The following is a 14,043-nucleotide window of genomic DNA, read 5'->3' as shown; positions in this document are numbered from 1 at the left end:
CTGAGAAGCTCCAATTAACAACCCCCTTAGCAAACCTCCATTGCCGTTGTCCTTAGCATATCCCAGCCTTCAAGAAGTTAACTTCTTGGGGCGCCTGGGTGGCAGTCAGTTAAGCGTCTGCCTTTGGCTCAGGTCATGATCTCAGGGTCCCGGGATCGAGCCCCAAAGCGGGCTCCCTGCTCAGCGGGGAGTCTGCTTCTCCCTCTCCCTCTGTGCTCTCCCTCTCTCACTCTCCCTTTCTCAAATAATTAAATAAAATCTTTAAAAAAAAAAAAGCTAACTTCTTAGCTGACTGAAATAAGTAACTGCCCAAGGTTGAAACACAGCCTTCATGAGATTACATATCAAGGCCAATAAAAAGATCTTGAAGGGCTCCCCCACACATACTGATAAAAAGCGTTAGCCTTTACACTGAACAGGTTAACCACTTGTTCTATCTGTTAGAGACACAATTTGAATAAAAGTGAGGATGAAGAGTGCATATGAACACCAACTCTTATATAAACTAGCAAGTTTTGTTTTTACCATGACAGGCTCTGCTGTTAAGGTCAACCGTTCTTCCTCAACTCATAATTGCATTACAGCCCAATAAGCCCATCGTAAGTTGGGCAAAATCATCTAACACAAAGTCTGTTTTGTAATAAAGTGCTAAGTATCTCATGTAATCTGTTGAATAGTGGACTGCAAGTGAAAAACAGAATGGTTGTATGGGTGTGCAATGGTTGTCTGTGTAGCAGTTGTTTACCCCATGATCACGTGGCTGGCTGGGAGCTCAGGCTCACTGCCCTCACCCAGCATCAAAAGAGAGAGGATCATACTGCATATCCCTAGCCCAGGAAAAGATCAAAATTCAAATTCTGAAGTACGGTTTCTACTGAATGTGTATCACTTTTGCACCACCATTAAGTCAAAAAATCTTAAGTCAAATCATCATAAGTTGGGGACCATTTGTATTTGTGTCTGCCTATATGTTTGCCTAGGTATATTACATATATGTGATATTTTCTTACCTCTGAATGGTACTCACAAATCAATTTACAAAATCCATTAAAAGATCTCTATTCCAAATGAGCTTTAAAAACATAAGAGCTTATATAAATTAAATATGCCCAAAACTCTGAAATATAGAGAGTAACCCAAATGTTTATCAAGTTCATGCAATTTGGGTCAATCTTTGATAAATAAGACTAAGTTAATATTGTTGGTCTAATAAAAACAGCTCTGTCTTCTGAGTTATCAGATTGTTACTGTTTTATTCTGATGCTTTCCTGAAAGCTCTTGCAATCAGCCACTAGACAGAACGCTTTGACTTCAGCAAAAAGACTGTCTCTGAGACCCACAGAAAGGACTATGACAGGCAATATGGGGTACAGGCTTCTGAGGGCATTGCATGCCACTGGCTTGAGAAAGGATTGCAGAACTCTGGTAGAGAAGCTAATGGGTTCATACAACTGCTAACCCAAGATCCAACGGAACAAAAATTAATTGCATGGGGCTGAATGAACTGATGAAGAACGATGATCATTTTTATGTTTTTGTTTTTGTTTTTGTTTTTTAGTTTGGAGCACTGCTCGCTCTTTACTGTTCTATTTTCTGGATATAAGGTTTTTCTTAAGCTATCTATAATTCACAACAATTTGGTAGATTACATCTTTGTAAACAACAATGAAACACTTGTCTTTTTTCTCCCCCCATCAAGTCCCGCCAGGGTTCAGAAACTCTTAGTGAGTATTTTTATTTTCATGCAGAAGTTTAAGAAGGATCTGTTCTCCTTGTATTAATTAGAACATAATTGGAAAAACTGGTTATATCACCAAGGCTTTGACTGGAGTGTCATATTTTAGAAGTATGTGCATAGAATCAGATATGGCTAGACAGTTTTAAGGAACTAAGGTTGACATGAAGGAGCCAATGCTTACAAAGCCCTCTTGAAATAACCAGCCTGGTACCTGGCTCATGGAAATCCCAGCCTAAAAGCAAATAAGAAATATCACTTCCTGGTCAGCCCAGGAAGCTTAGAATATTTTGGTGACCTCAAAAAGAGAGAAATTCACCCAAATCTATAGGTACTGCAGATGAAGTATGATGACAAGTTACTGGCTTGGCCCCATTCTAGCCTCTAGAGGTTTATAAAACCCCAAGCTGAGATTCTCCATAAAAACTCCAGCAAAGCAAACGTTAAAAAGGTCTATTTGGTCAACTACCATACTCACTGCATTTACAGATATAAGTAGGCTAAATTTAATGAGACTAGACTTATTTTGTGAATAAGAGTAATCTTATTTTGATTATCTTTGATCAAAATGGGGGTGATTGGAGAGAGAGATTTTGTGTTTCAGTGGAAAACTATAACCCACCCTTGTGAGTTATCAGATTCTAGTCCTGTTCATTGCCTTTGAGCTAATTTTTGCCTCTTCATAAACTGAATCCTGCTCTCTTGTACATTTAAAAAGTTTTTAATTTAAATTTAAATAATTAACATGTAGTGTATTAATTAGTTTCAGAGGTAGAATTTAGTGATTCGTCAGTTGCATACAACACCCAGTGCTCATTGCATCACGTGCCCTCCTTAATGCCTGTCACCCAGTTACCCCAACCCCCCACCCACCTCCCCTCCAACAACCCTCGGTTTGTTCCATATGATTAAGAGCCTCTTATGGTTTGTCTCCCTCTCTAATTTCATCTTATTTTATTTTGCCCTCCCTTCCCCTATGCTCCTGTTTTGTTTCTTAAATTCCCCATAGGAGTGAAATCATATGGTATTTGTCTTGCACATTTTTTCAGTAACTAATGTTTCCAATTTTTCTCCCAGCCTGCTGACTTGGTGTCACTGAAAACTAAAACCTGACTGCCCAAATCCTTCCTGAGACTCTAGGTTGTCTTGTCCCAAAGCCCCACAAGCTAGAGAAAGATGACTTGCTAAGAACTTCAAAGGACTTACCGGGGCAACAGCCTCAGCCAGTCAGGAAGCTCACTGAACACTCGCATCCACCATGCTCTGCTCCAGGGAATAACCGCGACCAGGCACTGATTTCCTCACTCCATCATCTAAAGACTCGTTGAGCCCAACATCTACAAATCTTGACTTGCTGCCCTGTGGCCTCAGAAACCAGGTTTATAGTCTACTCTCACCATTAACCTTAGTTTTGTTTGTCTGTTTCCTTGTCCTAATCTCTGCCCTCTTCTTCCTTTGCAGACCTCTCACCTGGAAGCGCCTAACCCAAATCCACAGCAATCAACCATGCTTCATTTTTGTGTGAAACTTCTCCAGAAGTTTCAGTTGGGAGAAATGGGGGGAATCACTCAGACCCCCAGACTTGGTATAAAGATTATTTTAATGAAAACATTTGAGCTAAAGAAGATGCAGAGAGAAACCTTACCCCAACTTCCCTTGTCTGACTAAAGCAGAGCTTCCGGAAAATATCACTTCCATTAAAGGGAGTTGCCTGTGAATTCAACTCCTGTGGAGACAGACTGCCCAATGCCACTCGCATCAAAAGGCCCGAGAGAATCTTCCATTATCTTCCCATTCCAGTGCTAACCTCCCCACACACACCTTTTATCTCTGGCTACTGAGGGAGTTACCCATCACCGAGTGTTCAGTGATGGACTGAGTACTGAGCATAAGTGTAAACGCCCTTTGTCTTTTCTCTCCCGACTAGGTCTATTGCTGGTTAATATTCAGGCCCTCAGCCATTGGACCCATGTTGGAAGGAGAAAAATTTTCCTCCCAATTCTTCTTATCTTCCAAAATCAGAGCAGACCAATCCTTTACTTTTCCAAACGAAACAACAGAAAACGTACCAACACAAAGAATGCCATGAAATAAGGAATTTCCAGGATGCAAAAATCCAATTTTATATGTGAGTCAGCAGGTGGCAGCAAAGAAGAAAGAAGTGTATCTTGATAAACACATAGAACTGCTCTGTGTCCCCGAAATCTAATATAAGCTACTCATTTAGATGGTCCGTGTTCTATTGTATCCTGAAATGTCTTATTCAGACTGAAAAATGCCTCAATATCTCATTGAAAGCAACCCAAAAAAATCACAAATAAAATAAAATTCAGAAAATACCTTGAAAAAGTTTCATATATTCCTGCCAAAAACTGATTCTGCACATCCACCTTGCTAGGTTAGACACAAATTATATTGGATTCAAAAAATATGGGGTCTTACTAGCTATAAATCTGGAACCTATAATCCACTGAGGCAGAAGCAAAAGGATGAGCTCAGAGAAACTTGTCCTCTAAGCCAGAGGAAAAGCAGCATTTTGGCACTTCCTAATAAGCCTTTTTTGGCATTCCAAATGGGAGGGCAGGGATTTCTACCATTCATCTCTAGAAATATATGTGAAACCACAGAAATTACTCCTAGTCCAGTGTTAGCCTTTTGTAAGACAGTAGACCAGAAAAGGACTGAGCTCTAGCAATCTCAGGGAGAAAAAATTTTTTTCTATTACTTAATTAAAAAACATCTTCAGCAATGTCAGGGAAGAATCCTCCCTTAAATTCTTAAAGATAATTCACACGTTCATCTTGCCATTCTTCCCCATCCTGAACCAACGTCAAAGCAGCACATCCCCTAAAATGTAGTTACTCAACTAACCTCGTTCAGCTGTATTAACTAAAATAAGGAAAGATACTCTCTCTTCTACAGACACTGATAACATGCTAATGGCTAGGGCAGAGCTTCTCCCAAGGCCTCTCCAACAAGGTTCGAGCCGTTGGCCTCCACTTACCCTGGCGAATTCCATTGGTTTGGGAAGAAGGCACATGACCATGACATCAAAGCGAACATCACATACTGTCTTCAACCACTTGGTGACAAACTGAGGCTTCAGTTTTTCCACCAAACTCCCAACTTCATCATCCATCATATAGGCTGTGGAGTGAAACCACTGAAACACCATGGCCACCAGCCTGGCCAAGCTTTCCGTAGGTGTGTTCTCACTGGGTGTGCAGAGACTCACCTGCAAATGGGCAGATTAGACTCTGCTTCAGCCTCCATCTATCTCTACATAATTATTACATATTCGTTTAAAAGCCAAAAAAAAATGTTCCCAGTAATCCATTTGAAATAGGCAGTTTTATAAATGATGGAGGATCGGTTAACCTAGAAACTGCATTCCTCGCAGGAGAGATGGATTGCAACAATAAACTTCCCCTCGAGACTGCACCTTTCCATAAGTCTTTTTCCCTATAAGCAATCTATTTTGTAAAAAAAAAAAAAAAAAAACTATTTTGTAATCTACACTAGATAAATGCTTTTTAAAAAGTTAAGTCTTGGGGCACCTGGGTGGCTCAGTCATTAAGTGTCTGCCTTCGGCTCGGGTCGTGATCCTAGGGTTCTGGGATCGAGCCCCACATCGGGCTCCCTGCTCAGCGGGAAGCCTGCTTCTCCCTCTCCCACTCCCCCCGCTTGTGTTCCCTCTCTTGCTGTGTCTCTCTCTCTCTGTCAAATAAATAAATAAAGTCTTTTAAAAAAAATAAAAAGTTAAGTCTGCAAAGTGAAATTTCACAAATATCTTAAGTGAAAAAATAATCTACCTACACTTCCATTCTAAAAGTATCAGATTTAGCTAAGGATTTTCTACCAGGATTCTGAAAGCTTAGGGTTCCCTAATTCACCACATTATAAATAGACTTTTAAAAACAGCTCATCGTTTATTCATTATTCATTCTGTAATAATCTTTTATTAAGCACTATAGTAGGGGTCAGGAATGTACAAAATAAAGAAAATGCTACCCTTGCCTTCAAAGAGTTCACAATAGCAGTCATTATGTCACTAGATAGTAATTTCTAGGAGCAAAACGTGAAATTAACAATTAAATACCAATTTGGTAAGATAAAACAAAACGCGACTTTTTCAGATAACCATGTAAAAGCATAAAAGAGATGTATTCCTATGGAGACTTCATCTGTCTCCGATGGGCAAAAACAAGAGTCTGCTTCTCTAAACAACTGGCAAGTTCAGCTTGTGAAGAATTTAGGACCAGAATGTTTGATCTTTGCTGAATGAATGTTGCCAGTGAATCAGTTAAAAACAGTCAACTTTCTCGTGTTAATATGGCTCTAATTTTTCTGGCTGTATGCAGACGTGCCATAAATATAAATATCCAAAAAGTGCCATAGAGACTGAACTCTCAAGAAAAATGTCGTGTATAGAGATGGGATGTGAATGATCTGCAAATTATACAATGATATTGACTCCAAGATTTCAAAACATACCCTAGCAACCTCCCCACTCATTTTCTGTCAAATGTGCATTTCAAACAGTCCAGGGTCTGGCCAGTAGGTTTCAACACCTGGCTATTCATTAGAATCAACTGGGGAGCTTTTTTAAAAGTTCCCAAGATTCCGGGGTGGGATCTGGGCATTGCCATTCTTTAAAAGCCTTCCCAGGGAAATCTACCGTACAACCCAATTGAGAGTCACTGTCCTAGAATATAGAGGTTCCACTGCTAAGGTTAACTTTTCACTAGTTACTATTTGCTTCTTTAAAAAGAACAGGAAATATTCCTCATTGGTGCAATGTTGTCATGAGAAATAAGAAAGCAGAGAATCATTTTCTTACTAAAAACCATATTCCGAATTGACTGAGTAGCCTCTGGTCGTGTTTATCATCGTCCTTGTTGTCAAAGTCAGTGTTATCCAGGGAATGGTGGGAAGAGGAAAGGCCCAGCTGCCGCCGGCGGTTCAGTTCATATTCCCGCTGCTCAGCATGGAACTCGGCTTCTTTCAACAAGCTGCCAAAGATGAGCAACGTCAAGTCAGACTACCGAAAGACACATTCTAGGTGATGACCCATTCAGAGTAACTACTTCATGAGTACTCACTCAAGCATTCCTGACTGCTCTCCTTTCAATCGGTAGGAGTTACTCCAACAGGCCTAATTTTGTTTCCTTCCTGTACTCCATCCCCATTTCAAAAATGAACAAACTGAGGAACAAAGAGGCTGCTTCCTCCAATCAATTAAAATCAAGCAGAACTGATGCATTCTGGCTTCTGGTTCACCAACCATCCCACTAGACGTTAATACTTCCCCTGTATCTAATCTGAGGGTATGTGGACATCAAATGCATGGTACAAGGAGAGACTGGGGAATGTATACCCAAATGGAAAAATATTCAATACCTAATATTCAAAGATCTGAAAATGAGCAACAAAGACTCCTTTCTCAATCTGCTAAACAAGTCATAATTTTTAAAAATAAAACCCAATGGGGGGCACCTGGGTGGCTCAGCAGGTGAAGCATCTGACTTCTGCTCAGGTCATGATCTCAGGGGTCCTGGGATAGAACCCTGCGTCAGGCTCCCCACTCAGCAGGGAGTCTGCTTGTCTCTCTGCCCCTCCCCCTACTTGTGTGCACTCTCTCAAATAAATAAATAAAATCTTTTTTAAAAAATAAAAATTTAAAAAATTAAAAAATAAAACCCAACATTGGCAAGGGTGTATCAAAAACTAGCCATTTCAGACTGCTGTTGGCATTATAAATTCATACACGCACTCTGAAAATCAGTTTGGTAATGTATCAATAGCCATGAAAATATTCATACCCTTTGACCCAGCCAACCATATCTGTCATCTACCCTAAGAAATAAAAAATACAAAACAGCACTATTCACAAAAGTATTTATCAGAGTAATTTGTAATAGTAAAGAATGGAAGAAATCTAGAAATCTAAAGGTGGAGGGAAATAATCTAGATGAAAATTATGTTTCCACTAAAAATGGTAAATACAGAAACCATATGACGACATGCAAAAGAGCTAATGGTATAATGTTACATCAAAAAGAATTGTGGATACACTATGATTACAGTTACATAAATAAGAAGTGCATTTGAATACAACTAGAAGAACCTGTGCAAAACTGACCATGATGATAGCAGTATGGGTGACTGTTTTTTTCAATTTCCAAACTTTCTGTAATGTTTCATTTGACAAACATTTATTGCATTTCTACACCTGTTCAGCCACTGGAGTAAGAGACACAGAAGAGTCCCTATCCTTAAAACTTACACTCTAATATTATTTCTTTAATGTTTAAAAATCTTGCCTCAATGAATATTGTACAAAAAGAGAACGAGTCTGGAAGTTATCATTTCCAAAGCTTCTTTTACTGTCATGTGATAGGACAGAAACCCAGCAGCCTGCAGGACTGGACCGACACCCCCGCCCCCCGGCTTACTGCAGAGCCTGCTGGTTTACCCCAGTACCGACTTACCTAGAGCTCTCCCGCACTTCACTGTGGGCAGTTGGGCTGGGGCACCTCTCTTCCCACCCCTCACTCTGATGGGTGCCTGCGCTTCATTCCCCCGAGACCCTCAGCTCTGTGCTCCCACAGGGCTTCCCACAGGGGATAGAATTGTGTGCTTCTGTTGTATGGTCCCTCCAGGGGTAACGTGAAGGCGGAGACTCCATTTTATTCTCTCCTTTCTCTCAAGTGCCTAACACATGCCTGGTACAATCGATAAAAAATATTGGGTGAATGAATGCATGAAAGCATCGTCACTGCATAGTGGAAGGTGAGAGGCAGGCTGGGGGCCCCTGAAGCTGAATTAACTTTACACATCTCGGGGCGTGCAGGGTGGCTCAAAGCCAAGGCGGTGTTTGGGGCGGGCCCAGAAACAAGCTGCCTGTTACCTGATCACGGCCTCCACCGCGCAGACCAGCTCCTCGGCACCACATTCCCGAGTGTTGATGGGTGGAGGGGAGGTCTGATAGAGGTGGGTCTCCGAGGCAGCCCCCACTTCGTTGCTATGATGATTCGAGTGGCATCTTTTGCAATACCGAACGGGCCGGTTTCCGTGACGGCCACAGCACCCTGCTGAAAAGCAGGTGACCACTGCTCTTCTTACATGAGAACTGCAGTTCTAGAGAAAGAAGAAAAAAAAAAATAGCGAAATCAGCTAACACTGATCAATGAGGTAAAGGTGGCTAAGAACTGAAACAAATGGAAAGCTAAGGGGCCACTGGAAGTGGCCGCACATTTCTAAAGTTTCTACAAGACAGGTGGTCTCTAACCAGTTAGATCTCAGGCATAGTTAAAAATAAAGGTAAGAAGTAGGTTCTATTAGTGTGAGTGGCAGAAACGTCCTAAATGTGAGTGGAATTGTGATGGAAAGCCCTCTGTAAAATTGCATTAGTTATGGGGTTGGGGTGGAGTGCTTTCTGGATTATTTCAAGTTAGTGTTTCAAGAGTTTTCAGCAGAAATATGGAGAAAAAAACCCTGAAACCATGGTCCAGAAAGAGTACATCACAGCACATCAGAACAGGAAAGGATTAAACCCCCAGATTAAACTTTCAAAATTATTTGATCCACCCTTGAAAGAGCAGATTTCCACTACAGCCCCTCTGTCCTTGCTGTGTGACAGGTGGGGGACCAGGCTGCACTGAGCTCATGGCCCCAAGCAAGGCACTCACCCCCTCCCGCACTCTTTCCCTCAAGACCTAAAGAATACGTCAAACACGTTAACTGACACCACGGGAACACAGCAAAACACAGCAAGAACCAATCACAGAATCAGCTGCTGACATCAACTACAGGAAAGGAATCCACAGAGGGAGGGATGCCAAAGAGAAAAGTAGGGGTACATATAAAAATATTTTTAGTAATAAGCTTCGACTTAGCACGTTTTTATTATCCTATATGTTTAATTTCTTCCTCTTGGTTATACTTAGTCTTGGTTCCTCTGGGATTCCCACTATGCTATAAACAACAGGACGAGGATATGGGTTTAGTGGGTAGTTATTCACTATAATAAAGTCCTGAAGTTTAAGGCCTGCAATTTACCATCCTATTTTCTGGTCGCAAATTATTTACATTCTTCCCACATGCAAATTCTTGGTTGGAGGTTCAAGGTCTTGTCATCTAAATCAAGTCTAGCTGTGGATGAGGCTCTTTGGGTTGGCTTCCTCAGGTATGCGTCCATTTGCCTTGAATCTAGATGGGCTGCTTCAACCAATAAAATATGGCAGAAGTGATACCTATATGACTCCTGAGGTAAGATTTCAAAAGACATGCAACTTTCACTGGCCATCTTGAAATGTTCTCTCCTCAGACAGTTCTTCATTGGGATACTCAGAACTCTGCCATGGCCAAGCCATGTAGAGAGGCAATGTGTACGTAAGTCTCTTGTCAACAGTGCTGGCTAAGCGGGGCCTTCAAGTCACCCCACCCCAGAGCCCAAACATATGATCTGGAAGCCTCTAGATAATTCCAGCACCTAGTTATTCAAGTCTTCCCAGATGAGGCCTCAAACATCATCAAGCAGAGACAAGCTATGGACTGTGCCCTGTCCAAATCCCTGACCAACAGAATCTATGAGCATCATTAAGTTGTTGTTGTTTAATGCTGCCACATTTTGAGTGATTTCTTATGCAGTTATCTAGATACACTGCATATACTAGCATCTGGAACACCAACTAAGAGTCAACCTGCTTTATCACCATGTACCATCAATTCTAAGTAATATCAGCAATAAAATACTTTGCCCCAAAATAACCTTTGGTTGATTCAACTTCTAAACCATTGTTGTGGTTCCCACTAAGTTTTAATAATGTATTCCCAAGCCACAGTCAGTCCTCAATCCATGCAGACTCAGCTATATGCATTCCTTTCAAAAGCAAACTAGAGAGACTTCCCTTAGATTCAGATTTCACTGAGCATGGTTTTCCCCAGCCACTCTGTTTTACTGCTTTGAATTTTAAACATAAAAAAATAACTCCAACCTGGCTCATAGAACGACAGAATTGAAATAAATCAAAGTCTGTCTCTTTGCCTTTACAATTTTGATGCTTATTTCGAACCCACTGTTCGAATGTAGGAATATGTCCTTCAAAAGAGGCCGACACAAACTGTACCCAAAGCAAGCTCAAACAATTCTGAACCATTGTGAACTTAATGAACGTTCTCCAAATATAAAATACAACATTTATTAAAGGATAATAAAAACGTGCTAAGTCGAAGCTTATTACTAAAAATATTTTTGCCGTAAAAAGGGGAGCAGTGTTTAAAAAAGGATCCACTGTGGTGTCAAATATATTAGCTTATACCACTAGAGCAAAGACGTGCTCATTCAGAATATAAAACTGTTTCTCATCCTTGTCTCTCTGGCTTATAAACGATTTTCAAAGTAGGAAATAGCCTCAGGATAAAAATCAAATCAAAAGTATGCTGACTGGCTGCACGATCCTTTGCTAAAACTTCAGAAGGATAGAAGGTAATGCTTCGTTGAGCCCTTCAGCTAGAACAGAGCTTCTAGTAATTTTAAGGGTAGACCAAAACGCCCAAAGTATAGAAAGAAATGTCCCCAAAAGAATTACAGTTGTGGCTTTAGGGGCACTGAACTCCAATGAGATTTACTGAAAACCCAGAGTTTTACAGTAAGTCTTACTAACAAAAGGGCCACCAACTTAGACTACAGGGGACAGACATGGTTCAACATGAAAGGAAGTCTATGGGACTACATGCAGGGGACAAGCTAAGATAGTCCCTCAGCTGGAACATGGAATTTCTTCTTGGAAAAGAAAGATGTCTCAGAGAGTAGAGCAAAGAATTCAGGAGAACAACAATGGATTAGGGAACTACTCCCAGGAAGTAGAGCGAGATCCCAGTCAAGGTACATTCGCCATCCCTGGACACGAAGAACCATTGACGTGTTCATGGCTGGAACTGCTATCATCTGCTGACAGCAATGTGCTTCCCTTTCTTTTGAACGGAGGTCCACGGTTCTTATCCTGTCCTATCTGACCATCATGTGTAGGGTGTGGCGGGGAAGGGGGCAGATAACTTGTCTTTTTAGTTCACAGGTCTCTGGATCAAGAGAATTTGCACCCAAGGAGTTTCATCAGGGACCAGACCATATGCAGGTCACAGGATGATGAACTGAAGCCATAAACAGATTTAAGACTATAGGAGGTCTTGTAAGGTGGTGGAAGTATTTTACATGTGGAAGAAATGTAAGTAATTATGGCCAGAGGGTGGATGATGATAGATAAAATGTGACCACAGAATTCTTGTCACTCCTTCTATAAAGGGGAGAAGTCTATTTCCCCTCTCCTTGAATCTGGGCTGGCCTGGGGACTTGCTTTGACCTGTGGAATGCAGCAGAAGTCATGTGACTTAGGAGCTTCAGTCTCAAAAGGCCTTGCAATTCAGTAAATCTCATTCACTCCAAACACTGCTGCCTTGTGAACAAATCCAGCCTCTCCCCCTGGAGGATGAGACCCCAAATGGCAAGAGGGAGAGCCAGACACCCCTGTTATCCAGGTGTCATTCCAGCTGTCCCAGCTATGGCCCCAGACATGGGAGTGAGGTCATCTGGGACCAGCCAACCCCTAGACTACCCACTAGTTGACTGTATGCACTCACGACCAAGTCCTAAAATGTTTAAATGACTTGTACATGGTCTCATAGGTAGACGGGGACAGAGCGGGCCAGAAACCAAATGTTTCAACCAACTAATCCAAAGTTCTTTGTATGGCAGCACACTACCTTGTCTAGTACTTTTCAACAACCAGAACAAGAAAAGAGGATGGAAATGGCTTAGGGAAACTGTCACGAAAAGTGGCTAAAGGAAATCTGAAGGTGGAATCTTTAACTAGAGATAACATTTCAGCTTACATATACATGAATATTTGCCATACGTAGTCAGTCTGAGTATGCTTGACACACATGTATTGAACTATTTGCACTCTACTTCAAACAAGAAAGATTTTTGAGCAACAAGATACATACATCCTTTACCAAAGTTATGTTGCATGCCCTGCATGGTCATTCAAAGCTTTTTGTAATTAAGAGTCACACATATGCTTTCATTTCAGATTACTTATCAAAAACACTGTGCATAAGATGGGTGAGCAAAAGCAGAAATGAAAACAGAGACCATTCGGACATAGCAATCTTGCATGCTAAATTACCTCTTTTCCCCCTTCGCGAATACAGTGACATGTACATACTGGGAAACCAGGGGGCAGAAATGAGGCAGATGTCAATGAATAAATTTACATACACACAGCAAATCATGCCCCACCACACAGATGGTTTGCTCTTACCTTCTTCTGACATATAGCAGATATTTCAGCTGTAAGGGGAAGGTACACAACATATCAACAAAGAAAGACAGCCCATTTTAAATAAGGGCAGCCACAAAGGGGGTAAAAACAAGCTTAGTAACACAACCTCTAGACTTAGCCCAAATAGCTTCCCTCCTGTCTTATTAATGGTCATCTACCTGTGTTTGATGAGGTCAGGAACACCTGCATGCTACAAATACTTCACCTGTTCTTACAAGTAATTCAACCTCCTGGGACATGACTTAGAATTCAGATCATGTCAAAACCAAAGCAAAATAACATTAATCTCATCTCCTCGTTTGACAGAACAAAATTGAGATTTGCATGACTTTTTTTTAAAAGATTTTATTTATTTATTTGCCAGAGAGAGAGAGAGGGAGAGCACAAGCAGGGAGAGCTGCAGGCAGAGGGAGAAGCAGGCTCCCTGCTGAGCAAGGAGTCTGATGCAGGACTCTTTGATCCCAGGACCCTGGGATCATGACCTGAGCCTAAGGCAGACACTTAACCGACTAAGCCACCCAGGTGCCCCTTTGCATGACTTCTTGAGCATTACACAGGCTATCAAAGGCAGATTTCAAGATAATGCCTCTGGATTCCCTGTTTATTGCTCTTCTGTTACACCATGACACTGAGTTGATGTGATATATTTAGAGCTTCACCATGGAGATGATTTGCTATTTCAAAACTGTAGAAAAACTTACGAATTTGGATTACTCAGACTTCAACTATTGATTTATATCAGTCCTTAACTAGTGTAAAACCAGCTGCATGCTCATTTCAGAGAAAGCAATTTTCAAACCCAACTGGCCAGTTGGAGTAAGGCTGTCAAACTATGGTCTACTTCAGGATTGACCTTAACAAATGGATACATACGCTTTTTAGTGGGCATACCAAGTATTTCCATGAAAACTGACGCTGGAGAGTACCTGAAAATAATTTTTCCAAGAATATGTTAACATTCCC

At 41.2% G+C, this 14,043-nt stretch overlaps 1 protein-coding gene across 13 annotated transcripts in view; it reads right to left on the bottom strand.

Moving 5' to 3' along the window:
- Window positions 1-14,043, bottom strand: part of UNC79 (unc-79 subunit of NALCN channel complex) — a 239,798-nt gene that overhangs the window by 125,875 nt on the left and 99,880 nt on the right. For all 13 annotated transcript variants that reach the window (XM_036071607.2, XM_078054135.1, XM_036071606.2 and 10 more), the window contains 4 exons: window positions 13,060-13,088; window positions 8,646-8,875; window positions 6,576-6,747; window positions 4,740-4,970 (listed from right to left, as the gene is read on the bottom strand). In XM_036071607.2, coding sequence (XP_035927500.1) covers window positions 4,740-4,970; window positions 6,576-6,747; window positions 8,646-8,875; window positions 13,060-13,088 — 662 coding nt within the window. The remainder of the gene's footprint in view (window positions 1-4,739; window positions 4,971-6,575; window positions 6,748-8,645; window positions 8,876-13,059; window positions 13,089-14,043) is intronic.

Source organism: Halichoerus grypus, chromosome 8 (genome assembly GCF_964656455.1).
Source record: "Halichoerus grypus chromosome 8, mHalGry1.hap1.1, whole genome shotgun sequence".
In the NCBI taxonomy this organism is placed as follows: Eukaryota; Metazoa; Chordata; class Mammalia; order Carnivora; family Phocidae; genus Halichoerus; species Halichoerus grypus.
This window is presented reverse-complemented; position numbering and strand designations above follow the sequence as displayed.